We start from the raw sequence: 25893 nt of genomic DNA, 5'->3' as shown, positions 1-25893 counted from the left end.
TTTGACTTTTTCCATCAAAATATAGTAACTATTTTAATTATTTTTTTATGAGTTTGATTTTTTATACGTTGCTTTGTGGAATTTTTCATTTTCACAAATAAAATTAAGATGCTGACACATATTTTAAATTTTTAATTATTTTTTTTATTTTATTATATTTGTTATATTGTATATAATTTATTTTATTAAGATCAAAATCAAAAAATATATACATATATGCACGCACTATTTAATCTCTTACAAAAGTATTATGTTTATTTTACTAAAAAAATCGTAATCTAAAGATAGATGTAATGTTGATATTATTATTTAAATATAATTATAAGAATTAATTAAATTAAATTCTATGTTCAAAAATATTATATTTAATCAGGAATGATGAAAAAAAAAGTGTGCATCAATTTGTTCTATTAAATTACTAACTTTGATCATTTTTTGGACCAATTTTTCAAACCAATACAACCGCATCATACCATGCCATTTCCATGCACCCAAAAGAAACATTCCCTTGTCGACTGAAATTCAAGCAAGTGTCCTGACAACTTGTCCAAACTAAAAAAGAAGAAGATCCATTTCCACACACAAAATAAACAATGAGGTAGATGAATAAAGAATTCAAATTTTATAAGTTTAGTTTATCAATTTTTAAATTTTATTTTTTATATATTATTTTAATATAAATTTTTAATGCTTTTAAATAGTTTTAAATATAAATAATTATTTATTTTATATAAATTTTAAAAATTAATAAAAATATATAATTTTATTCGGGTTATTTTTTTATTTTTTACTTTTCAATAATAAATTTGATTTAAATTTAATATATATTTAATATTAAATTTAATCTTAATTGAATAAAAAGATCGATTCAAATCAAATTGAATATTATATTTTCAAATCAATTTTTTATCTACTTAATTTTTTTCCTCACCCCTATTTTTATCTTCAAAGATCCGTGAAGGCAAGATTAGGCTCTTTTCTCTCCTCCCAATTTTCTTCCTATTCACCATCCTTCCTCTTTACCTCTCTTATGTCTTCCCTATTGAAAATCTTTGTGATCATATTTGTCCTCACTAAATTAAGGTCATATAAGAAAATTTTTATTTTTTATCTAGTAATTGAATATTAACACTTTAATATTTGTAAGCAATTTCATTATAATAAATCTACTCACATATTTTTTTCAAATTTGTAAAAATGAAGCAAATTACTTTTAGAGAGTTTAAAATTGTTAAATTTTTAATTTCTCTTAATAATTTGTTAAGATTGATGCAAGATGATCTTATAGGGATAATGAGAAATAAAGCTTGCTCTAATTAAATGGTTTAACTACTTTTTAACACAAAAAATAACATATAAAATATAAAGTAATAAAAATAAAAATAAAAATAAACAATCTTCTTTAACTAATAAAAATTTATGCCTTCATTTATCTTTTCATTATATACAAGGAAAAATCATTTTTTATTTTTTGAATTATAATGAATAAAAAATCAAATATATTTATTTATTAAAAGTAAATGATAAAATTAGACATATTAAAAGTAAATAATAAAATTAGACATGCTAATTTTTATTTCATTCTTTCACATATTATATCTATTTCTAAGAATTTTGTAAGTAAAATTTTATTAAATTAATATATTTATATATATATGTGTGTGTGTATGTGTCTATTACGAAAAATGATTTATCTAAAAAGTATTTAGACTATATGCATCAAAATTATATAATTAATTATGTAAATATTATTTATTTTGCAAAAAAAGTATTTTTTTTCATATACAAAAACTATTATACATGCTAATTTTATATATAATTCTTAAAATTAATTTGTATTTCAATAAAAAATTTAAAATTAACTTAAAATATTATTTATGCTATGGAACCAATCAAAAGTCTTAATAAACATTAATAATTTGTCACTAATAATAAGCAGTCGGATGTTAATAGGTTGGATCGGGGCGAGTTTTCACTCGACTTGACACGTTAATACTTATACGTGAATTGATTTGATATTAAAATATTATTTTTCATATTTAACTCAAGTTGTATATTTTTAAATCACAATGAATCCAAAATTAATTTAATAATTTTAATTTAATATAATATTCATAAAATATTGTTTTTAATATGAATTATATCTTAATTATGCATAAATATCATATTTTTATTAAGTTTATATCTTAAATTAAATATTAAATAATAATTTTATTAATATAATACATATATATTAATATAAAATTAAATAAAATTTTATTCAAACCCAATCCTACCTTAGAAAAAAAAAAAAAACTTGACCCAATCTTCAATTTAAAGAAAATCCGATTCTATAGAATCGGAATGGATCGAAACTCATAATATACAAATTATTTTATCATCCCTAACCTAGACTAACCATGCATGCTCATTAAGATTTTTTTTGTTTGGTTCTCACCTAGTCACACTTATTATATGTTTTTTCTTTTTTTTTTTTTCTTTTCATATTTTTTTTTACCATGCAACATTATAAATAAATTTGCAAGCAAAACAAAATAAAGAACATTGGGTATAATTAATATCATAAAAAATATAATTTAAAAAACTAAATTGGAAACCATTTTTAAAAACTTTATTTCATCACTATATGAATTAATTTACAAATAAAAAATATAATTTATTTGAATCAGAGTTTAATTCAATTGATTCATAAAATTATCTTTAAAAAGTGACATCTAATAAATATAAAATTTTAATTTTAATACCTATCTCTTCTTCTATGCCCCAATTTATGACGGTTACCAAAAAAACATACATGTCACTTGTTATATAAGGGTATATTTTCATCATAGAATTGCAAATCAAACCGAAGTGTATCTTGGGTGGGTTAAAGACTAGAGAAGAGCGAAGAAAACAAGCTTTAGAAATGGAGGATGAGCTGAAGAACTTCATCAGGCTATGGCTTTTAACAATACCATCCATATCATATTCTTACTACATTGCAGCAAAGATCTCAAAGGGCTTGCCAAGGCTGCTCTCCCTCTTCCCTGTCGTCACTCTCTTATCTCTTCTCCCCTTTAACAATTACAGCTTCCATCTAGGTGCCCCCCTTGTATTTTGCTTTTCTTGGCTAACGAATTTCAAGCTTCTCGCATTTGCCTTTGATCAAGGCCCCTTATCACCACCACCTCAAAAGCTTCATCTTTTCATCCTCACAGCTTGTTTTCCATTCAAAGTCAAACAAACCTCAGCTAAGATAAAAAATGGTGAAAACCCAAGTCAGGAAAATGACCTCAAAGTTCCTAGTATGATCCTAGAGGCTGCAGCTAAAGCTACATTGCTAGTTTTGCTGTTTCATTCTTATAACTATAAAAAATATTTTCACAAACATGTTTTGTTAACCCTTTACTTCTTCCATACTTATCTTACGATTCAGTTTTTATTAGCTGTGGCTGCAATTCCAGCTCAATTGATCCTTCTCGGGGTTGAACTCGAGCCACAGTTCAATGCACCCTTGCTTGCCACTTCGTTGCAAGACTTCTGGGGCCATAGGTGGAACCTTAGGGTCTCAGATACGTTGCGTCCGACCATATACAACCCTCTACGAAGTGTTTCTGCACGTATAATTGGATCTAGATGGGCTTCATTACCGGCTGTGTTTGCTACATTTGTCATTTCGGGTTTAATGCATGAGTTGATTTATTATCATATAACTCGTGAAAATCCTACGTGGGAAGTGACTTGGTTTTTTGTTTTACAAGGAATTTTTGTAGATATGGAGATTGTATTGAAGAAAAAATTGGTGGCGACGGGGACATTTCGGCTTCACAGGACGATTTCGGGACCATTGGCGTTGGCAAATCTAGCAGTGACTGCTGGTTGGTTGTCTTATACACAACTCTTGAGAAATGGAATAGATGAAAAGCTAATCGAAGAATTCAATGTGTTTCTGGAGTTCTTGAAGGGATCAGCATAATTTTTTTTATATATATTCGAGCTTGTCGAGGTTGCAATTTGATCGCTAGAACTAAAAATTCTATATTCTATCTACCTACCCTATGACTAATTGTATGAATCCAGTGAAAATGCTTGTCCAGGAAAAAAAAAAATGTTTTAACTTTGTTTGAACATCGGTGGATGAGCCTCCAAAATGCAAATTGATTTTCCTCTTTTCTTACAGTTTCAATACATGAACAGTTTGACCAGAGGCGAAGGTAAAAAATTGATAAAGAAGGGACAAACAATAATTTAAAAGGAAAGACGGGATTACAGTGGTAATTAGATGGGATTTATTATTATATAACAAAGGAGGTAAAATAATTTTGGGGGGACCGTGGCCTCTGCCTGTCCCCCTTTAGCGCCGCCTCCGAGTTTGGGCTAACTTAACAGCTGAGAAATAAAAAAAAAAGCTGTATTTTTTTTTTCTTTTTCCTTTCATATAACTGACATTAGTGCTTTTGCCATGATCAGATTATATATATCCATTGACACCTTGTTGTGAGCTGTGACTCCAATCTATGTCACTCCCAATTGGCCATTTAATTTCTTCATATTTATCAGAATGTTCCTTCATATCTTTGTCAATTGATTAAGACACCTGCTTGATTAAGCAATTGAAGCATGATTAATGAAGATATAAATTATTGCCATTCAATTAACTAAAAATCATCATATATAAAGTTATACACCAAGACACAGAAAGCTTTGAATCAAGAGAGAAAGTTGTAGTTACTTTGAGACAATCTGTTACCAACAAAAAATCCAAAGATGGAAATATAAATGGATATCCCACTGGACTAAATCTCATCAGGCTTGGTAATTTCTCTAGAGTTAGTAACTTCATTTGAGGCAACACTCTCTCTTTCTCATCTAATTTGACTTTGGATTCATCATTGTCTTGGTGTCACGCCTCGAGATCAAGACGTAACACGGTCATATTATCTTGAAAAAAATCTCAAAGTAATACGAAGCCTTCTTTCTTAAACATTCTAAAATTCTTCAATAAAACAATCTATCAAATAAAATCAATATCTTTAATCTAACTGATAATACATCTCTATATATCTAAATACAAACCATATAAAATATAAAACTATCTTTTAAGATCTCATTGGCCAACATATTCTCTGACGACTAAGTAATCTTATCCATTTCATCTTCTAGCTTCACACAAGACTAACCAAACTTATCACTTAGTCATCTGTAAATAAAAAGTAAAAAGAGAATGAGCAAACTACAGCTCAGTAAGTATAGGCTCACATACCTTACCAGATCAAGCATATTTTTCTTACACATCATATAGATCATTCAAAATATTCATCAAATCATAATATCAAAACATTTCAAGGTCATCGTTTTGTCAAATATTTCACAAATTCATAAATCAATGTCAAAATATGTCACTTCATAAATCATTGTAAAATATGCTATTATTCAAATATCATAATCAAACCAAATCATGGATCAATAATTAAAAATCATTGTAAATCATTATCATCATAAATCATCATTATCATTGGGTTATCATTAGCTAAATGCATCACATTATTTCAGAAGTTCTATCAAACCTCTCTAAAATTGAATAGATGCTCAGCATCACAAAGTACACAAAATCATCACTTATAAGATTTCAACCAATCTTTTACCTTTGTAAAATTCAAACAATCATTCTTAACCAAAACATATATATTTTTTCGTAAATCGATTACTCCTTTAAAACCAACTTCTTTACTAAATCATTTGGATAACCACAATTTTAATCACTTTAGCCATTAAAAATATCAGTACACCTCAAATAGGAATTTAATGATCAAACTTTAAATTAACTATACAAATATCCAACTCGCATAATTAAACCTTAAATACTTTCTTAATAAAAATGTAGAACCAAATCAAGTGAACATCCTTCTTTACTATATAAAGCTATTTACCACAATTATAACATTTTGGACTAAATCCATCAAAATAAATTCTCCAACATTATAATCTATAAATAATTGCATCCAAATTCAACATATCATTTCATTTGAACTCTAATATTCTATACTTTTAATTCCAACAATATACACTTCTATTCTAATCTTCATCCTTAATCAAGGATTCACTTAACACTTATCAAATAATTTCAAAACCTCATTAAGTCAGAAGCCTTTTCTCAAACCCATAAGATCTCCAACGATCAAATTGTTCTCTTAAATAATCATTTAACTTATAAAATATATCTCATTATAAGTCGCGTCAAAAATCTCTTCAACTTATAAAATTGTACTATATCAAAGTAATTACACTTTCTCTTAACTACAAGATCCAAAAGCAGTATGTAATTATCAACCAAAATAATTACACCAAGAATCTAATGAATCAGTGATCCCTCAAAATTCATTGAAACTTTAACTACTTCAAAATTCATCGAATCATTTACTTGTACTCACCACTATAGTCTATGGATCAAAGTTATATCCTTGAAAAATTATTACATTATCCAGAGGTCATCATCTAATTCTAAAAATTTTCACATAATATAGATCATTCAAAACATTCATCAAATCATAATATCAAAATATTTCAAGATCATCGTTTTGTCAAATATTCATAAATTCATAAATCAATGTCAAAATATGTCACTTCATAAATCATTGCAAAATATGCTATCATTCAAATATTATAATCAAACCAAATCATGAATCAATCATTAAAATCATCATAAATCATCATTATCATTCAAATCGTTAGCTACGGTCACTGCTATAACCCGTGACATTGATCGTATCGACAATTTCATTCTCATGATCATTGCTAGCTATTATAACCCGTTAGCCAAGGCTTATGCTAACTACTATTACCCGTTAGCCAAGGTCATATGATCATGTCTTTGCTAACTACTATTATCCGTTAGCCAGAGTCGTAGAACTAGTTCTAGTGTCGATGATCCCACTTCCCAGGGATATAAAAACGTAGCCATCACAAAATCATTCTTTAAACATAAATCATTTCTTTCATTTCATTCATAAGCATGATCCATCATTTATATAGAGAAACACAAAATAATCATATGCTTGATCCTATTTTCATATACTGAAAATAATGAAATAAAACATTCTTTCATTTAGAAACATATATATATACATAGATTCAAAAACAAGCAAAGTGTGTGAGATTCTACTTACCTCTTTTGGATTCCACCACTTAGTTTTTCCCTCAAAATAATTAATGGCCTATCCAAGATCATTTCAACAGATCAAAATTTAATCAACCCTTTTTGAGACCATTTATACAAAAATCAACTAAGTTATACAATGGTTAACTTAACTAATTAATACTGGTAGCCTGACCTATTTTCATTAAAACAGTCATAACTCAACATATCCAAATCGAAATTATGATCTCTTTAATGCGTTAGAAACTAGACTTGATAAGCTTTCTAACCATGTATGGCAAACATCATAATTCCTTGTAGATTAATTATAACAATTTTTGAAATTCACGTCATATACTGCTGCCAAACAGCCTGTATACCTTCTAATAAAAATTATATATTTATTCACAGGAAACTCCAAATTCAATTTTGCTTGTTCCATTGGAAAGTAGACTCAATAAGCTTTTCAAACATATATGGCTTAATCTGTAAATCCTTGTATACAAATTAAGAAGAATTTCGTAATTCAACCCTGATGCTGCTGTCTCATAGCCTGCATATCCTTAAATAGAAATTAAATAACTCTTCATAAAGAACTCGAATTCAACTTCTGTTTATTTCATTAGAAACTAGATTCAACATGCTTTCTAGTGATATATAATAATCATAGCAAAAATCTATCCATTAATACAAAACTTTATTTTAATTCATTATTACAGATCACAACATCTCATCCAAAAATAGAATTTCTCCTTCAATCTTTAAAAACTCAAATCTTTACTTTCAGCCTTCAAACTCCATTCAATAATCATCAATAAATCTTAAGAACATGAAATAAACAAAGCTCAGTAATTTACCCAAATAGATCATCAAGATTAATGAAGGATTTCATGATTTTTATTGGTTTTTCTCTCAAAACTTCAACTCCAAATAATAGCAATCAACTTGATATTTCGTTTCAAATAAAAAGAGGGCATGTACTCACCTTTAAGAGATTAACTTGATCGTAGACTCTGATTGTAAATTTCTAACTTGATTTTTCATATTCTCTAACCTTAAGGAAGATGAGAAAGAACAACTCTATTTCCTTTCTGTTTCACGATAGTTAGGTTTTCTTTCATATAATACTTCAGCCTTTTTTTTTTTACTCAATAATGTCTTAATAAACTGATGGGCTTTAATATTAGTCTAGCCCAATTATTATTTGGGTTGGGGTATTACATTTGGTCTCCAAACACTTGCTCTAGTTTAAATGCTTCTTCAACACATAAATATGCAGGTTTTTGAAGGCAATGAGCAACACTAACAAGAAAAAGACTTTTCAAGTTCTTGCACTTTTTGATAGTTATGTAAGTAAGATTTGGGAAGCATGATCGGATTGACGATGACAATGCTGAAATCTGATCCTTCTGATCGGTGATTTGCTCTAATTCTTCACAACCTTTTACTCTTAAAATGGTTAATTGTGACAAAGTTCCTGCAAAGACAGGTGGGAAAATGAATCTAAAACTCTTGCAATCAATTAAGAACAATTTAGTAAGACTTTGAAGGGTTACAACTTAGATGAGACTCTTCCATATAACCCTCAATTCAGGTAGATGAAAAAAAATTCAAAAAAATTAAAAATTAATTTGAAATTGTAATATTTTATTTAATTTGGATCACTTTTTTTATTCATTTTGAATCAAATTTTAATATTAAATGTATATATTAAATTCATATCGAAATATAAAAAACTTAAGAAAAATGAATTGAATGAAATTATATATTTTTATTAATTTTTAGATTTTTTAAAAATTTTATAAAATAAAATAATTATTTTATATATAAATCTATTTAAATATATTTAAAATATTATTAAAATAATATATAAAATTTAAAAAATTTAAAACCGATGAACTAAATTGAACCATTAAAATTTGGTAATCAATTTTTAAAGAAAATCAATTAAAATTCAAATTAAATTTTAAAAATTTATAATAATATGTATTATTTAAAAAATTGAATCGAATCTGATTAGATGTAACCGATATCACTGTTAGCTAGATCCTCCAATTTTAATCCCTTCGAACATGAGAGGATGTTGTCTCCACCTTGAAGCTGAAACGCCTCCTCAAATTGCCCACTGATAAGTATTCTTTATCATTTGGCAACTTTTGTCTCCGTTGAGGTACAATTGTGTCGCATAATCCATTCCGTTCTCCTCACTCAGAAATGTGTAGGCTTAGTTTGTGGGCATTAATGGACATTTGACTGAGCCGTAGGCCCGTAGCCAATTAACCACATTGGTCATTTAGACTAGCAAGACCAAGCCTTGCCTAAATTTCGCAGGCTTAGATTGTTGGACCATATTGGGTAGGTTTTGAAAAGAAAAACAAAGCAGGCTTATTTTTGTGCAAAGCTTTAGCCTACCAAGGCCCAATGTGAAATTACTAATTTTGACTTTTTTCCATCAAATTATAGTAACTATTTTAACTTTTTTTTTTTTAGTTCTATTTTTAATGTGTTGTTCCGTGGAATTTTTCATTTTTACAAATGAGATTAAGAGAATGACATATTTTATTTTTTTCATTTTATTGTATTTATTAAATTACAAATAATTTATTTTATTAAGATCAAAATTTAAAAACATATACATATATATGTACTATTAGTCTCTTACAAAAATATCATGTTTATTTTACCAAAAAAATCGTAATCTAAAGATGAGAGAAGAAATTATAATGTTAAATATTATTTTTTAATTATAATTATATAAATTAATTGAATTAAATTTTATGTGCAAAAATATTATGTTTAAACACAAATGATGAAAAAAAAGTGCATAAATTTATTGTATTAAATTACGACCTTTGATTAGAGAAAGTAAAAAAATCCAAAACCGATAGGTTTTGACCCGACCCGACCTCTTAAAGTTAATTTTTTTTTTTTAAATATGGTATCGGGTCAAGTCGTATAAAGAAAAATTCAGAGTCAAGTCTGGTAAAACAAACCCGACCTTGCTCGACCTGATATATATTATTTTTTAATTATTTATTTTAATTATATATATATTTATATATATTTAATTTTATATTTATATTAAAAATAATATTTTATATTTAAAAAATAATATTTTATTAATTTCAGATTTGATCGGATATAATTTTATATAATATCGAATCGAGTTGTGTTCGAATATTAAAATAATAAAAAAAATTTATCGGATCGAATCGAATTTAAATTTTATATATTTAAAATCAAGTTGAGTTCGATGTGAACAAAAATTCATTTCGACTTGACCTGTTACTATCAATACCTTTGATCATTTTTTGGACCAATTTTTCAAACCAATACAACCCCACTGTACCATGCCATTTACATTCACCCAAAAGAAAATTTCCCTTGTTGATTGAAATTCAAAAAAGTGTCCTAACAAGTTGTCCAAACTCAAAAGGAATAAGGTCCATTTCCACGCACAAATAAAACAATGGGGTTGATGAGCAAAGAATTCACAAAATCCCGAAGCCTAATTGGAAGGAGAAATCAAGAACTTAGTAAGGTATGGCTCTCAAATCTAGCATCTCTTTGCTATTGTTATTTTGTAGTTAAGATGATAACAGTTTAATTATATTGAATTAAATTTGAATTTTTTAAATAATATATAATATTATAAAATTTTAAAATTTGATTTGAATTTAAATCGATTTTTTATATGACGAATTTTACTGATTTACTTTGATTTTTTAATTTTAATTTTTTTAATTTTTATATATTATTTTAATATAAAATTTTAATATATTTAAATAATTTTAGATATAAAATAATTATTTTATTTTATAAAAATTTTAAAAAAATCTAAAAATTAATAAAAATATATAATTCAATTCAAATTATTATTTTTTTTATTTTTCACTTTCAATTTAAAATTTGATCTAAACTTAATATATCTATGTAATATATGAACTTAATACGAATCAAATAAAAAAAATCAATCTTAATCAAATCAAATATTATAATTTTAAATAAATTTTAACTTTTTTTTATTTTTTTTCTCTTTCCTATTTGTAGCCTCAAATATCCCCGAAAGCAAGGTTAGGCTCTTTTATCTCCTCCCAGTTTTCTTCCTGTTCACCATCCTCCCTCTTTGCATCTCTTATGTCTTCCCTATAGGCTTAATAGCTGTGCTCTTCTCTTGGTTAGGCAACTTCAAGCTCCTTCTCTTTGCCTTTGATAAAAGGACCAATTTCATCTCACCCACCAATTTCCCTATCCCCTTCATCTTCATAGCTTGTCTCCCTATAAAAATCAAGGAAAATAAAAAATACCCATTTCTCAAAAGCCTCCAATCGCCTCAAAATTCACCTCCACAACATCCTAAATTGCCTCTAAATTGGCCAACCAAAGTCTTGCTTTTTGCCATATTGGTTAGTGCACATGATCATAAGCAATACGTGCATCAAAAGGTTGTCATTGGTTCTATATTGCTCCTTGCTGTACTTAATGATAGACATACTTTTTGGTATATCCAATGGTCTAATACGTGCCACGTGGGGTTGAAAGTCGAATCACCGTCCGATGAACCTTATATTTCAACATCATTGCATGATTTTTGGAGTAAGAGATGGAGCCTCATGGTAACAAATCTTACAGGCTACATCATATACAAACCCGCGAGGTCATTTTCGGACAACTTGTTAGGTTCCAAATGGCAGTGGTGGCGGCTTTCCGAGTTTCCGGTCTAATGCGTGAGCTCTTGTTCTACTATGTCACACGTGTGAGTCCCACGTGGGAGGTTACATGGTTCCCTTTGTTGCTCGAGGCATGTGTGGTCATGGAGTTTGGGGTGCAAAGGTTGTTTTGGCCAGCTTCAGCTGCATTGGGCGGTGTCGATGCCGTTAACGGTCGGTTTCGCAGTGGCACACCTTTGGTGAGGACTGGTGTAGTAGAGAGAGCCGTTGAAGAGTTCAATGTCTTGTTGGACTTTGCTAAGGTTTTATCAAAAATGAAATGATTAATTGTAGTTACACTAATTAGGCACGTAATTTTTTTTTTTTTTTACTGAAAATGCAATATATGAAAGGATATGATATTTTTGGTTAATTTAATTTATGAAAAAAAAGATTATGGTTATTCTCTTAATAATTATTTTTAAATAGATATGTTTAAGAACAAGATTATTTGTTTAAATATGAAGACTTGTCCAAATTTAAATAAGGTGTGGACAAAAAATTAAAGCTATTAAAAGGGTTTAGGCATAATTTTTAAATTTATTTAAATTTTAGGCTAAACTTTTGATAAAAGAATTGAAGTTCAAGTCCGACTACTTAACTCAAATTTATATATATATAATTTTTTTATTTTTATATATATATACGTGAATTATATATAAATTAATTCACATATATATACAATTAAAAATAAAATTATATTTATTATTAAACTTAATTATTTTTTTTATATAATTTTTATTTTTAATTTTACATATATAAATTTTATTTTAAATTTTTATATATATGTAAATTAAAATAATCTCATTAAATTTAATTTAATCACATTTTTTAAAATTTTTAGTATATAAATAAAATTTAATAAGTGGACTTAATTTTTTTTTTTAATTTGGATCGAGTTTAAGAAAATTTTAAAACTCGATATTTCAAATAGAATCAGATATAAATAAAATTATATAAACTATTAATAATAAGTATGATTTCGATCCGAATTTGATATGACTTAACCTATAAATATCTCTACATTTAAATAGCTGATTATTATTATTTTTAATACTTGAAATCATTATGATTTGAATTTAATCCCGCAATTAAGAATGAAATCATGACTAAATCATTATTAATTTGATCACTATTAATTTGCCTTCTTATCAACATTTAGCCCAAATGATTTTTTTTCCATTTTCATTAGAATAAGTGAACTTTTACCTTTTCAAAATTTTCTCCACCAAATTAATTCAAGTCAAAATTTAGGAATGAAGTCATGGAAATTTCATGTCATGAGAGCAAATTGGGTGATCCCCATTGGAAACTTCTTGTTGTCTCATAGTACAGAAAATTCTTGGCAAAAGCCTAAAAGCCTATTCTAATTTAAAAAAAAAAAATCATGGTTGCATTGCTAAATAATAGAAAATTAAAAAAATAAAAATAAAAATATCAAGTGAAATGTGATATTTGATAGTTACACCTTTGGGAGCTTGTTTTTGTGGCTTAAAGTGAATGTTGAGGTTCCTTTCCCATATCAATCTTTATATGTTACCTCTTTTCACACATCCCTTAGATTTTGTGGCATATAAACAATTGGTTTCTATCTGTTAATTTTATCATTTTTTTTTGTCTTTTATTTTATCTAATTAATTTTATATTATTAAAAAAAACTCATAAGACTCTGTATTTCACAATTAAAAAAAGTTTATTTTAAATCACGTACTTTTTTATTTTTTTTTATTTTTTTAAAGATGTCTCAAAATTATATCTTATTTTTTTAAAACATTTAAAACTCTTTCTTTTTTACATTTTAGGATTATTTTTATGATTTTTTTTACTTTTTGACATTAAAAATCATAAAAGTTTAATTTTATAAAAAAATTTAAAATTTAATATTAAATACAGTAAAGTGATTTATTTTTTATATATTTCATGAAAATCAATGTATGAAAAATATTAAAATTTATACTTTATCCTAATTATTTAATGTACGTGTTAATGAAATTTTGATTCAATAATTAAAATTTCTTCTATTTTTTTTTTATAGTAGAATAAAGAAAAAAATAGTACCCCAAAAAGGGCCCAATGGCCCAAAATCGCCTTAAACTGCCCAAGAATCTAAAAGCCCAAGGCTATTAAGATTGCCCTTCTCTTACACGAAACTACGACTAGTTCATAAGGGCACAATCCGATGTTAACCTTATCATTTTAACGCACAAGTCAGATTGTCAGAATCAGAGAAACAGAAAGCAAAATCAAAGAGAAAAAAAACAGAAACAGAAGAAATAAAAGAAAAAAAAAGCATAAAATAAAAACAGATAGAGAGAAGAACTAAGTAAAAATAAAAATCAAAGAGCTGATTCGATCTACTCTCTATCAAAGTTTTGATCTTTTGTTTCAAAGGTAACTCCTTTTTTTCCATTTATTTCAGAACCCTTTTGTTTTTCTCATAATTCTTTCTTGTTTAGAGTTTCTTTTACTCAAATTTTGAAACCCTTTTGTTTTATTAATTTTCTGTTTTTCCAATTGGTTAAATGTTTTAATTTGATAACTTTCTTATGCATTGGGTTATTTTCAGCTCACTGTTTTAGGCTTTTGGTTAATTTTTTAAGCAAATAGCTCTGTTTTATGTAGAGAAAAGAAGCAAAGAATTTAGCTTTATTGGTTCTGAGAAAAAAGCTTTATTTAAGCTTTTTTTTTTTTTTGCTTAGGTTTATCATTTATGTAAGTTTTTGGCATTGTAAGTTAGGTACAAGGATGTTAGTTTGATCTTATTGGTGACTATTTGCATGTCTAGGTATTTGGGTTTAAAGGAAAAAGCTTTTTTCTTTTGTGGGTTTTTGTTGATTGGGCTAATCATTAGGTTGGTTTTTGAATTTGGGGTGTTTGGAATAATGGGTATCTTTTATCTAATGGAATTTGTTTGGAACTCTTGGTTGATTTTGTTGTTCCTTCTTTGAGCTTATGCTGGTGTCATTATCCATTTAGTTTAATTGAGGGTTTTATGGATTTTTTGTATGTGTATATGCATGGATAAGCATTTAGATTTTGAAGGAAAAAGCTTTATTCTTTTGTGGGATTCTGACAATTCGACTAGTTATCAGGTTGGTTTTTGAAGTTTAGGTATGTGGCATAATAGGTATTGTTATATGGTGGGGATTTATTCGGTGTTCTTGATTGTTTTATTGGTTTTTTAATTGAGCTTGTATTGTAATTATAATCTGCTGAATTTAATTTGTTGCTGATTTATAAGGGTTTTAGATGGAAAGGATGATTTGTTCCAAAAAGTAATTGGAATTCTGTTTAAACAGATATTTGATTGGATATACATGCCAACACAGTTCGAGGTCAGATAATGGCTGTTGAGGCTTCTGCCAAACATGTTTATGATTATGACAATGAGGATGACGATGAGCCTCTAGTGTTCAAGAGGAATAATGCCTCATCCTCTAAGCAGAATGAGTTAAACTCGGAAGTAAAGAAGGCATCATCTCAAAGGTCTGACGGGCAATCTGGGAGGCAGACATCTGATATACGAGCCTTCAATGGCCAAAGTTCCAATTCCCAGAAGAACAAGACAATCCCATCTTCTAAGTTACCTCCAGTGAGATCGCCTTTTTTAAGCCCAAGAGCATCAACTTCATCTGCCAAGGCATCAACTGTGAAGTCACCAGTGGTGAATTTTAAGGCATCAACTTCATTAAATGATCAATCAAAACAAGCACTGAAGCAGAATATGTCTACTGCTGTCAAGGAAGAGAAAAGCCCAATTGAAGTTACCACTGAAACAAACAGTGATGACGATGATTTACAACCTTTGAGTGTGAGGCTTAAGGGGATCTCAAACCAGGGCAACAAAGGGGCGAGCACTTCTACTCTTATCCAATCACAGCGATTGGTACCAAAGATTGAGGTAAAAAAATCTGCTGAAGATCCTTATGATGAAGCTCCTCTGTCTGCAAGGTTCAACATGAAGTTCAATGCTGGGGCATCGAGTAGTGAGCCGTATGATTCTGATGAGAAGAAACCTCTGGCATCTAAAATTCAGCAGAATGGTTCCACCATGACGGACAAGAAGCAAAAATCTTTTATGTTGTTAGGTAAGAGACCTCTTGATAAGGGCAATTCCTCAGATCAGTCATCAGCTAAAAAGACAAAGATTTTAGATACACCTACAACAATGAAACCCAAACAAGTAACAGTAAAAGCAGAAAAGGCTGATGAAGATGATGATCATGTTCCAATTGCCCAACGAATGAAAAAGTCAACTTCATCAGACAGTAAAATGTCATGTGTGAAGCAAAAAGCAACCAAGGTTGTATCTTCTTCATTTAAAAAGATAAAAAAAAAGTCAAAGAAAGAGATGAAAAATTCTAAATATATCAAGTCGACAAAGGTGTCGCCTAGTTCTGGTGATGGGCAGAAAAAGTGGAGTACCTTAATTCACAATGGTGTCATTTTTCCACCTCCATACAAGCCACATGGGGTTAAGATGCTATACAATGGACGGCCAGTTGATCTAACTCCTGAACAAGAGGAGGTCTCTCTCTCTCTCTCTATATATATATATATATATATATATACCATTTATGTTTTATTGTATTTTCATGTGTTTTTGTGAAGACCAATGTTGTTTGTGCAATTACCCAGAAAGTTCAAAGTTCTCATTCGACTTGCTGTCAGATGTTTTAACCTAATTTGTTCATTCTGCAGGTTGCCACAATGTTTGCGGTGATGAAAGATACAGACTATATGAGTAAAACACAGTTCAAGAAGAATTTCTGGGAGGATTGGAGTAAAATACTTGGAAAAAACCATACCATTAAGGGCTTGGACAAATGTGACTTCACTCCAATATATGAGTGGCATTTGCAGGAGAAAGAGAAGAAGAAACAAATGAGTTCTGAAGTAAGTTGGTTGAAAATAATTTTTGGCTTTGATATATTCAATCAATTCTGGTACAAAATCTGTCTTAGAATCTACATATTTTTTTCATATCATGTTATTTAAAAGCTAATTCTGGATAATATCATTAAGTTTTATAATCATTAAGCATGGTCGCTGGTTGTATAGGAGAAGAAGGCTTTGAAAGAAGACAAGTTGAAGCAGGAGGAAAAGTATATGTGGGCTATCGTTGATGGCATCAAAGAAAAGGTGAAGATTTAGCTTCAATATAGAATTTGATTTGTCCCTTTTAAGACTTCTTTCACTTCTTCTAGATTTAATTTAATTTGTTACTGTTTGTCCCCATTCTACCCTGTTTTTGGAGAGTAAAATTGATATTTACTTTCTTGTCTTCCATTAATCTCATCAAGAGCTACTAAAACTGGACAGCTTTCTTTTGATTTATTAGTTCTTTGTTTCTTATGAAGTTCCTGCTAAGCAAGATAATTGTTTTAATTGCAGGTAGGAAATTTCAGAGTTGAACCGCCTGGGCTTTTCCGAGGTCGGGGAGAGCATCCGAAGGTATTGCTGACATGCTTGACAACTCTAAAGCTGTATAAAATCATATGCTTTAGGCTGATAATTGAATTTGCAGGATTCTTATATTATGTTCTTTTAATTTTATTGTTGCTTATCAGATGGGAAAATTGAAAAGACGTATTCGACCAAGTGACATTACCATTAATATCGGAAAGGATGCCCCAATTCCGGAATGTCCAATCCCTGGTGAAAGGTTAAGAGATAGAGAGATAGCATTCATTTTCTATAATATATGAAAGGATTGGAGGTTATTTTAAATTTAGGTTATCTTGACTTGAAAATATTTTGTTTGATTGGCAGCTGGAAAGATATAAAACATGACAATACTGTCACATGGCTAGCTTTCTGGAATGATCCCATTAATCCAAAAGAATTCAAATACGTATTTTTGGCAGCTAGCAGTTCTTTGAAGGGGCAAAGTGACAAGGAGAAATATGAGAAAGCTAGGATGCTGAAGGTAATAAGTGATATGATTGTGCGTTTAGTTTTTATTTAGTGAACCATGTATAATAGATGTCTTTGCTTTAAATGCAGGATTATATCAAGAACATAAGAACAGCATATACTAAGGATTTTACAAATAAAGATGTTACAAAGCGGCAAATAGCTGTTGCTACCTATCTTATTGATAAATTAGCTCTTAGGGCGGGTAATGAGAAGGTATATCACATTTGTACCATGAACCATCATATTTGTGTTTTTTTTTACTGTATACAAGTACTTAACTTTTGGTTAGGATTCAATTGAATCGAGGAAATGGATTGTTGGAGCTGATGTAGTTTATTAGCCATTTTGTGTTGGTTAGGTATTATATTTGGTGGCCCAATACGCATTTCTGTTGATGTTTATGAAAATGTTAGTGGCTGGTCCTAGTAATAGCAAAAGGGCAAAAGTCGGTTGCATCATCCACTAAATTATTTGCAACTGTTGCTGTTCTAACTTTTTTGAATTCTTTTTGGCCTATCTCTTAACCTTTTAACTCTTTCAACTTCAAATCAAATAATGGTGCAAATCCATGTATTTGGTTTATGCTGTGTCTAATCTTTGTTTTTGCTTGTTAGTAATCTTAGGTTGGTCTTCTCTGTGTAAGTTAAAATGATGTCTTCTTGAAAAATAATTGAGACTTAAAATGGTTAGGTATATAGTTTGAAAGATGTGGATATCCAATTGGTGTTATCCACCGTTGGTCTTGAAAGATGTTGTTGGGTCCTATAACCTTAGTTCTGCAGAAGCTTTCAAGCAATTTGTTTAGGCTATTCTTCATGTTATGGTTGGCCATGTGCAGGATGATGATGAAGCTGATACTGTTGGTTGCTGCACGCTTAAAGTAGGAAACGTGGAGTGTATTCCTCCAAATAAATTGAAGGTATGGTCGGTTTTATATTCCAAGAAGAGATATTCAGCATTTCTTTTGTACTAAATTTGGTAATTGTTGGAAAGGACCTAATTTTTTGAAGACTTGGCAAGTTTAAACTCGATAGTTTTAACTGAAGTGCAATTAGTATTAGTGCTTGGCAATTGTTGTTTGTGGAATTCTGTGGCAACTAGTCAGTTACCTGCTGGTTGATGCTGGTGTTAACATTTTGTTCTTGTTTTGATCACTTAGTTTGACTTCCTCGGTAAAGATTCGATTCAGTATGTGAATACGGTGGAGGTTGAACTTCCTGTGTACAAGGCAATTGGACAGTTTCAAACTGGTGAGTTGGTGACAACCCGTATTATGATTCATATTTGTGTGATATGACTAAAGCCAAAGAGTACGGCCTCTCTTTTATGCAGGGAAAAGCAAAAGTGATGATCTTTTTGACCAGCTTGATACTAGTAAACTAAATGCTCATTTGAAGGAACTCATGCCTGGGCTTACAGCAAAAGTCTTCCGTACCTATAATGCTTCCATTACATTGGATGAGATGGTATGTTGCAGCCTGTCACAGACATGAATTTCACTCTAATATGCATGTGTATATGTATGTTTTACATAGCCTGGTTGTGAGTCATCAGTAAGTGTGTGAGACAAATCTATTGGACTAGAATGGTTTATAGTGAAACGTAAACAATTTATGAGAGATTTCAAACTAATGGGCGAAATTGGTGAAGTAATGTATTTCATGACTGTCGTCATCCTGTTTGAACAAGGCTAGGAAGTCAATACTTCACATGGAAATACAGGGTTTATATTTACACTAACATTTTTACTGATAGCATATCATTGCTTGTTGGGTAATTTTAAGGCTTTATGCATTTTTCTGGTGTTTCTATACTTGTGTCATTTGGTTGGATTGAATTTAAAAAATTTTTTTGGTTGAATTTTATTCTTACTTGAATTTCCTTTGGTTGGATGACAGTTAAATAAAGAAACCAAAGATGGGGATGTGGCAGAAAAAGTAGTAACTTATCAGCGTGCAAACAAAGAGGTAAAGACTGTTTCTTGCTAGATGTTAAGTTAATGAAGAAATCTATTTTGAGTTACAATTTTGACATCTAGAATTTTGAGTGTTCTTGCTGCAGGTTGCAATCATTTGTAATCATCAGCGTAGTATTTCAAAATCTCATAGCGCACAGATGTCGAGGTTGACCGAGAAAATAACAGAACTCAAGGTAATAACTCTTTCTAGGATGCTACCTTTTGGCAATAGTGCTTTGTTGATGTGGAAGGGTGTAGACCAACTAGCGGCTACTAATGGATTCGCTGCTCTCTCTCCTTATGTGTGTTCTATCCATGTTGGCCTGCCTTTGCTTGCATTGATGGCAAGATTGTGGCCATATTTTAATTAAAATTTAATTGGCTCTTTCTCAGGGCTTGTGCCTTTTCTACTTCATGCACTTAGGATATGTTCTGCACCACAATTTGGTGCCATCTATTGGGCTGACCCTTTTCCTGCTTCTTTCAGGGTGTTCTAAAAGAGCTAAAAATTGATTTGGACAGAGCTAAGAAGTGGAAGCCCCCATTGAAGGATGCTGATGGGAAGCAGAAGAGGAACTTGACCCCGGAAGCGTATGATAGCTTGTTCCCATTTTCTTAAGCCATTTATACAATTTTTGCGTTTCGTTGATTCATTTATCAATTTATATCCAGGATAGAGAAAAAGATAGATCAAACAAATGCAAAGATTGAGAAGATGGAACGAGACATGCAGACTAAAGAGGATCTAAAAACTGTGGCATTGGGCACGTCCAAAATCAATTACCTTGACCCTAGGATTACAGTTGCTTGGTGCAAGCGACACGAAGTTCCCATTGAGAAGGTAAACAGTATTTGCTATAGTTGTTGGGATGATGCATTATTCAATCGAGGTTAATTTCTTATTATGTTGCTTCACAGATATTCAACAAGTCTCTTCTGGCAAAGTTTGCTTGGGCAATGGATGTGGATCCTGATTTCAGATTCTGATCATCCAAAGTGAACCCAGGTTGGTGCTGTGAATTTCTTACTCCCACCACCAGTAACCCAAAGGAAAAGATGGGGACAAAGGAACATCCAACCCCTCTTCATTATCATCCATTTTTCCATTTAAGTTATTCACAATTTTTTTAGAAAATTCATGTTATATGTCAAATCTAATCTAATCAAAGGGCTAGTTGGCCCATTTCTTTTTTCCATCCTCTCAAACTGTTCCATGTTGGACAGCAGTTGCAACTGAAATTGTTTGCTTTAACTTTTGAACATTCCATACTAACTTTCAAATGTTGAGATACATTGAAGAATGGCTAAAAGACAGAACATTTTATACTTTTCCACCCACAGGTTCCTTTTTTTTTTACAAAGATACTGCTTATGTTCTTTTGAGCATTGGTAGGTTATGTTTAACCTTCAATCTGCAGTAAACAAAATAATCAAGAAAATGTCGGATTGAGCTTAGCACTGGTGATTGATCTACGGAGGTAAAAGTTTGATTAACTTTGTTGAAAATTGTGAACCTGTTGTCACTGCATATGATTCATGAAACATATCTGAATTGAATAAGGTTAGCAATTTGATTAGTTCTAGAACTGAAAGGAGTGATCTATTCTGACAGCAAGTTATAAATAAGAGAACCAAAAGAATCATCTTTGGTTCCCGCTGACAGTTCTTATGAATTTTGGTTACCATTGGCTGTTCTGTTTCACGAATTTTGACACCTTCGACTCTATCTTCACCCTTTTTACAAACCATAAGCCATGGAGGTAAAGAATGTGTCACCAAATTTTTTATGGTTGTTGTCCGACGAATTGGAGGTGTCACAAGGCAACACAAGGCAGCTAGCTAGCGACTGAAGACAGCAGATCAAGTGGAAGCTCACAAAAAAATCCTGTTTCTTTTGCTTCTTGGAATGTTAATTTGATCTTATCAGTCTTCATCTCTTCCTTTCTTCCATGAACATGACTTAGCCTATACATTTCTGAACAAAGTTAACATTAAAGAGCTAAAGTCTGGCAAATGACAGTATAGGAGAAAGAAGAAAAAAAAATGATACTTGAACTTACCTATAGTCTGGCATTACTCAAATAGGTGAGCTCCATGGTGGTTTTAAATCTATACAAAGCAAAGAGACCGAACACTCTTCTCTTCTAGGCATGTTTTTGTCTCCACTCAACGTGAAATATATGTGTTTCCCTTCAGTTTCTGGCCTCAGAGCAGGGCTTGCAGTCTCTCTTACGGTCATGGAGAAAGTCCATATCATCATCACAATAATCTCTTACGGTCTGCTCAGTCCACTGTTGATCTCCAATTCTACAAAACATGGAACTGACAAATTTTAAGAACAAACTATCAGGATTACCAGGAGGTGATGATGACAATATGCAGCAGGACCCTATCTTTCATTTAGGCCCCAAAGTAAGTGATGGTAACAGTATTGATTCCAAAGTCAAACAATTCCACAGAGAACACTGATCCTTTTCCAATAAGAACAACCAACCGTAAGAACAAGTCTCCACAACTCTCGATGTTTTTCATCAGCTTTTTCTTTCCAGGTTTGGTTTTGTTGCACAAAAAAACTGGTTTCTATAACCTCAGCCATTCCTGAATAACAACCAAGAGCATGGGTTCGGTTCAGGTGGACATAAACGTGTTCCTGTCTTTGCTTTCTTCTCCATCTCCTATCAGAACCCAAACGAGAAAGTCGGTAAAAAAAAAAAAAAAACCCTTTATTGTTTGCTTGCATTGAGGGCAAAGACTTGCTTTAAAGGAACAAACATCCAAGCAAACACATGCTAAGGCAAACCATTGCAGCAGAATTTTGTTTATATTGCCCTTAACACAACATACATGCAATAGACACTACATTTATGCCACATATGGTCGTTGCCTTAGTTTCATGTTTTCCCTTCTATTAAAATTTGTTTTGTTTTACAAAAAAAAAAAGTTCACAATATAATAATAAAAAAATTAAAAAATATTAAGATTTAAATTTTAAACGTATTAAATGTTATTTTTTTTCATGATTTAAAATGCACCATTTTTTTATTATCATAAAATTGAAAGAATAAATTCTTATTTATCTAAAAATTTAAAAAAAAAATCTTTTTTTCCTTTTAAATTTTGCCTTTTATTGAAAATTTTTGGTTCATGGAAGTGGGAAGAAAATGACTTTGAATTAAATTATTGCATGGCCCAAAATTATTGGTCTTTTTTTTTTTTTCAAAAATCAAACAAATACTAGAAACAAGGGAACAATAATGCCTTTTTTAGATTTGTTTATTTATTTATATATAAAAAACATGCCCGTAATAATGTAGTAGACGACGACGTAGCCGGTCAAATGCTAACGTCTTGATGTTGCCATTGCCTCCTGTCACTTAGCCTCAACGCCGCCCTTTCGTCACTCAATTCGCCAATTCAACAGTCCGCCTTCAGATCAAATTCAGGTAATTTCAATTATTTAATATTTTTATTCAATCTGATCTCTCTCTCGTCACCGATCTTAAAACTATCCCCTTTCTGGGTTTTCGTTTTCTTTAGGGTTTTTATCGACAGCTCGCGCAATTTCACTTTTCTTCTTTGTAAGTTACTTCTGAATTGCCTCTTTTATTCATTAAATTTTGCATTTTTATGATACGGGTTTTTGTTTAATTTCATCAAAATTTGGGAAAGTTGGGAATTTATTGATGGGTTTTCAATCAAGTTTCCTTCTTTTTTTTTTTCTTTATTCAATTGGGGTTAATTTGATTGTTAAATTTTGGATTTTTAAAAAATATTCTTCCAGTTTTGAATAATTGAGCTGATACCCTGTTCAAAAAGGTTTTTTTTTTTTTTAGTTTAATGAAGGGCTGTTCAGAAGTCATCAAGTATAGGTTTTTTTCTTAGAATTCAGCTCAATTTAGCATCAGGAAAAAGGGAATTTTGTTGATGAATCTAATTTAGATTTGATTGCTTTAATTTTTTGGAGTTTTCTTGATATCTATCCTCTTTTCAATATAAGCTCATATCCAGTTGTAAAAAGAAAGTTCCTTTTCTTGTGAGTAATGTTCTGATTCTTCAAAAGAAGCCATCAAAGAGGGAAGAGAAAAGGGAAGGGTTTTCTCAGAATTAATGTTGGTTAATTTTGCAAGCTCAATGTAGATTTCTTTTAGTGTGTAATTTTATCCTTTTGGTTAGATATTAATTTTTTTTTTTTGGTCATTTAAATCAGCTTTTGACTTGATAATTATTTGTTTAAGGTCAATGGCATCTTCTTCAGACCCATGGGTAAAAGAATATAACGAAGCAGTAAAAATTGCAGATGATATCAATGGCATGATATCTGAAAGGAGTTCCTTGCCTGCATCGGGACCGGAAACTCAGCGTCATGCATCTGCTATAAGAAGGAAGATTACGATTTTAGGGACTAGACTTGATGGATTGCAGTCCCTTTTGTCTAGACCTACTGGGAAGCCCTTGTAAGTAATTTAAATGATGTTGTGTTTAGTAATTTTGATCATATGTCTTCTGGTAGAGTTAAGATATGGTACTTTGATGTTCTCTTGCAAATTGGAATGTGTTACGGTATGAAGAATAAACTGTCTTTGACAATTTATTGATGCTTTGTATTGGTCACAGAACCGAGAAGGAGATGAATCGTCGCAAGGACATGGTTGCAAATTTGAGATCAAAAGCGAATCAGATGGCTTCTGCATTCAACATGTCAAATTTTGCTAACAGAGATAGCTTACTGGGGCCAGAAATTAAGCCAGATGCCATGAGTAGAACAGTTGGTTTGGATAACTCTGGCCTTGTTGGTCTTCAACGACAAATAATGAAAGGCAAGTTATTTCAGTTTCAAATGGCATCCTACTAGCTTGTAAAATGCTTGAGTTTCCTCAACTTATGAGGTGCGTTTTTCAAGCAGAGCAAGATGAGGGTCTTGAGAAGTTGGAGGAGACAGTAATAAGTACAAAGCATATTGCATTGGCGGTTAATGAAGAACTTGATTTGCATACCAGACTCATTGTATGTTTTCTGTTTATTTCTTTTAATGGCTTTTGCGTTGAAAGAAATGCATGTTGAGGATTGATTTATCCTCCATAAACTTTACATTATCTTATGCTGCCTCTGTTCAGGATGACCTGGACCAACATGTGGATGTCACTGACTCTCGCCTACGGGTAAATGCTTACTATTAATTTACATTTTATATTCATATCACAATATCATTCTTTCATTTTTGAATGAAACAAAATTCAATTACTGCAGTTTAATATTGTTATTCAGTCCACCCTACTAGCAAATATGATTCCTGTAAAATAGTATGCATCCTATTTTTTTACTTGATGATAATGAATTTAAGCCTCAGAACCCATAGAATATGTCATGTGGTGGGAATTCTTTGCTGATATATCACATCAGGGAGGAAGGAAAGAATTCATGGTCATTCAAGCAGCATTTACAATAGATAAAGATCTCCTCAAGTAAACTAAGAATTATAGTATTCTTTGGCTGCTATTAGATGAAGCATACAAAGTAATTTGGAACTGCTGATTAATGTTGCATTTAGCTTTACCTTCATATTGTTTGTGACCATTGATTCGTTGGTGGTGTGAGCAACGACGGATCATTTGAAATATTACATATTCAAAAGGATGCATGTATTTTCTTACCTTTTGAAGTCCAGAATAATTTAAACTTTACCATCACTAATTTCGTACCAAAATGAAATTTTATTGTTGTGGTAGATTCCAAAAATTATGTTTTCTTTGTTCATGTTTTTATGTAACAGAGAGTGCAGAAAAACCTGGCAATTTTGAACAAGCGTACCAAAGGTGGTTGTTCCTGTATGTGCATGCTTTTGGCGGTTATTGGGATTGTGGTTCTGGTTGTCGCCATATACCTACTGATCAAATACTTGTAATACCAACAACAACAACAACAAAAACAACAAGCTCGACCTTCTTGTTTGTGTGTGTTGTCGTGTGTGGAATTGGTTTTCAATTATTACTTCCATGTTGGAAACTTCTTATTTGGGTTTCTCTCCATCTTTTCCTTATATCTATTTCGTGCTATGTGTGAAGATGCTGAGCTGTTCGAACAACTTTGTAAATGTGCAAGTAATTTAAGTCTTGTCAGCACATTTTAACTCACCTCTTCTCTCTTAGCTGTTGATGATCCTTAAGCATTGCCGCCAGCAACAGTTCATTTGCTTG

At 30.5% G+C, this 25893-nt stretch overlaps 2 protein-coding genes and 2 pseudogenes across 5 annotated transcripts; all 4 read left to right on the top strand.

Annotated features, from left to right (window-relative positions):
• Nucleotides 1-2905: 2905 nt before the first annotated feature.
• LOC149511755 (putative long-chain-alcohol O-fatty-acyltransferase 5 pseudogene) lies at nt 2906-3955 on the top strand (annotated as a pseudogene).
• Nucleotides 3956-10583: 6628 nt separating this feature from the next.
• On the top strand, nt 10584-12226 carry LOC111276119 (putative long-chain-alcohol O-fatty-acyltransferase 3; annotated as a pseudogene).
• A 1787-nt stretch (nt 12227-14013) lies between these two features.
• On the top strand, nt 14014-21033 carry LOC111275636 (DNA topoisomerase 1 alpha-like). Of its 3 annotated transcripts, none has more exons than XM_022861081.2 (16): nt 14014-14214; nt 15123-16351; nt 16525-16719; nt 16885-16965; nt 17218-17277; nt 17394-17488; nt 17596-17752; nt 17830-17955; nt 18581-18661; nt 18902-18992; nt 19075-19208; nt 19641-19709; nt 19804-19893; nt 20187-20290; nt 20372-20540; nt 20618-21033. In XM_022861081.2, exons 2-16 carry the CDS (start codon nt 15167-15169, stop codon nt 20684-20686), a joined length of 2706 nt encoding a protein of 901 aa, XP_022716816.2. In that variant the 5' UTR covers nt 14014-14214; nt 15123-15166; the 3' UTR covers nt 20687-21033. The 3 variants fall into 3 exon arrangements, with proteins under 3 accessions (XP_022716816.2, XP_022716817.2, XP_089610291.1); XM_022861082.2 differs by having other exon boundaries at nt 15065-16351; XM_089754165.1 differs by lacking the exon at nt 17830-17955.
• Nucleotides 21034-22958: 1925 nt separating this feature from the next.
• On the top strand, nt 22959-25830 carry LOC111275637 (syntaxin-51-like). 2 transcript variants are annotated; one of them, XM_022861083.2, is made up of 7 exons: nt 22996-23142; nt 23237-23277; nt 23935-24153; nt 24314-24516; nt 24603-24703; nt 24814-24858; nt 25470-25830. In XM_022861083.2, exons 3-7 carry the CDS (start codon nt 23939-23941, stop codon nt 25599-25601), a joined length of 696 nt encoding a protein of 231 aa, XP_022716818.1. In that variant the 5' UTR covers nt 22996-23142; nt 23237-23277; nt 23935-23938; the 3' UTR covers nt 25602-25830. The 2 variants fall into 2 exon arrangements, with proteins under 2 accessions (XP_022716819.1, XP_022716818.1); XM_022861084.2 differs by lacking the exon at nt 23237-23277 and having other exon boundaries at nt 22959-23142.
• Nucleotides 25831-25893: the final 63 nt, after the last annotated feature.

The sequence above is a fragment of the Durio zibethinus genome, chromosome 25 (genome assembly GCF_047325235.1).
Source record: "Durio zibethinus cultivar Kanyao isolate XHJ-2024 chromosome 25, ASM4732523v1, whole genome shotgun sequence".
NCBI lineage: Eukaryota > Viridiplantae > Streptophyta > Magnoliopsida > Malvales > Malvaceae > Durio > Durio zibethinus.
This window is presented reverse-complemented; position numbering and strand designations above follow the sequence as displayed.

Coding starts and splice junctions, on each gene's coding strand:
- LOC111275636 (XM_022861081.2), top strand. CDS start 15,167: ATGGCTGTTGAGGCTTCTGCCAAACATGTTTATGATTATGACAATGAG. Junction 17,956..18,580: donor TTAGGGCGGGTAATGAGAAG/GTATATCACATT, acceptor GGCCATGTGCAG/GATGATGATGAAGCTGATAC. Junction 19,894..20,186: donor AGAAAATAACAGAACTCAAG/GTAATAACTCTT, acceptor TGCTTCTTTCAG/GGTGTTCTAAAAGAGCTAAA.
- LOC111275637 (XM_022861084.2), top strand. CDS start 23,939: ATGGCATCTTCTTCAGACCCATGGGTAAAAGAATATAACGAAGCAGTA. Junction 24,154..24,313: donor AGACCTACTGGGAAGCCCTT/GTAAGTAATTTA, acceptor TATTGGTCACAG/AACCGAGAAGGAGATGAATC. Junction 24,704..24,813: donor ATTTGCATACCAGACTCATT/GTATGTTTTCTG, acceptor GCCTCTGTTCAG/GATGACCTGGACCAACATGT.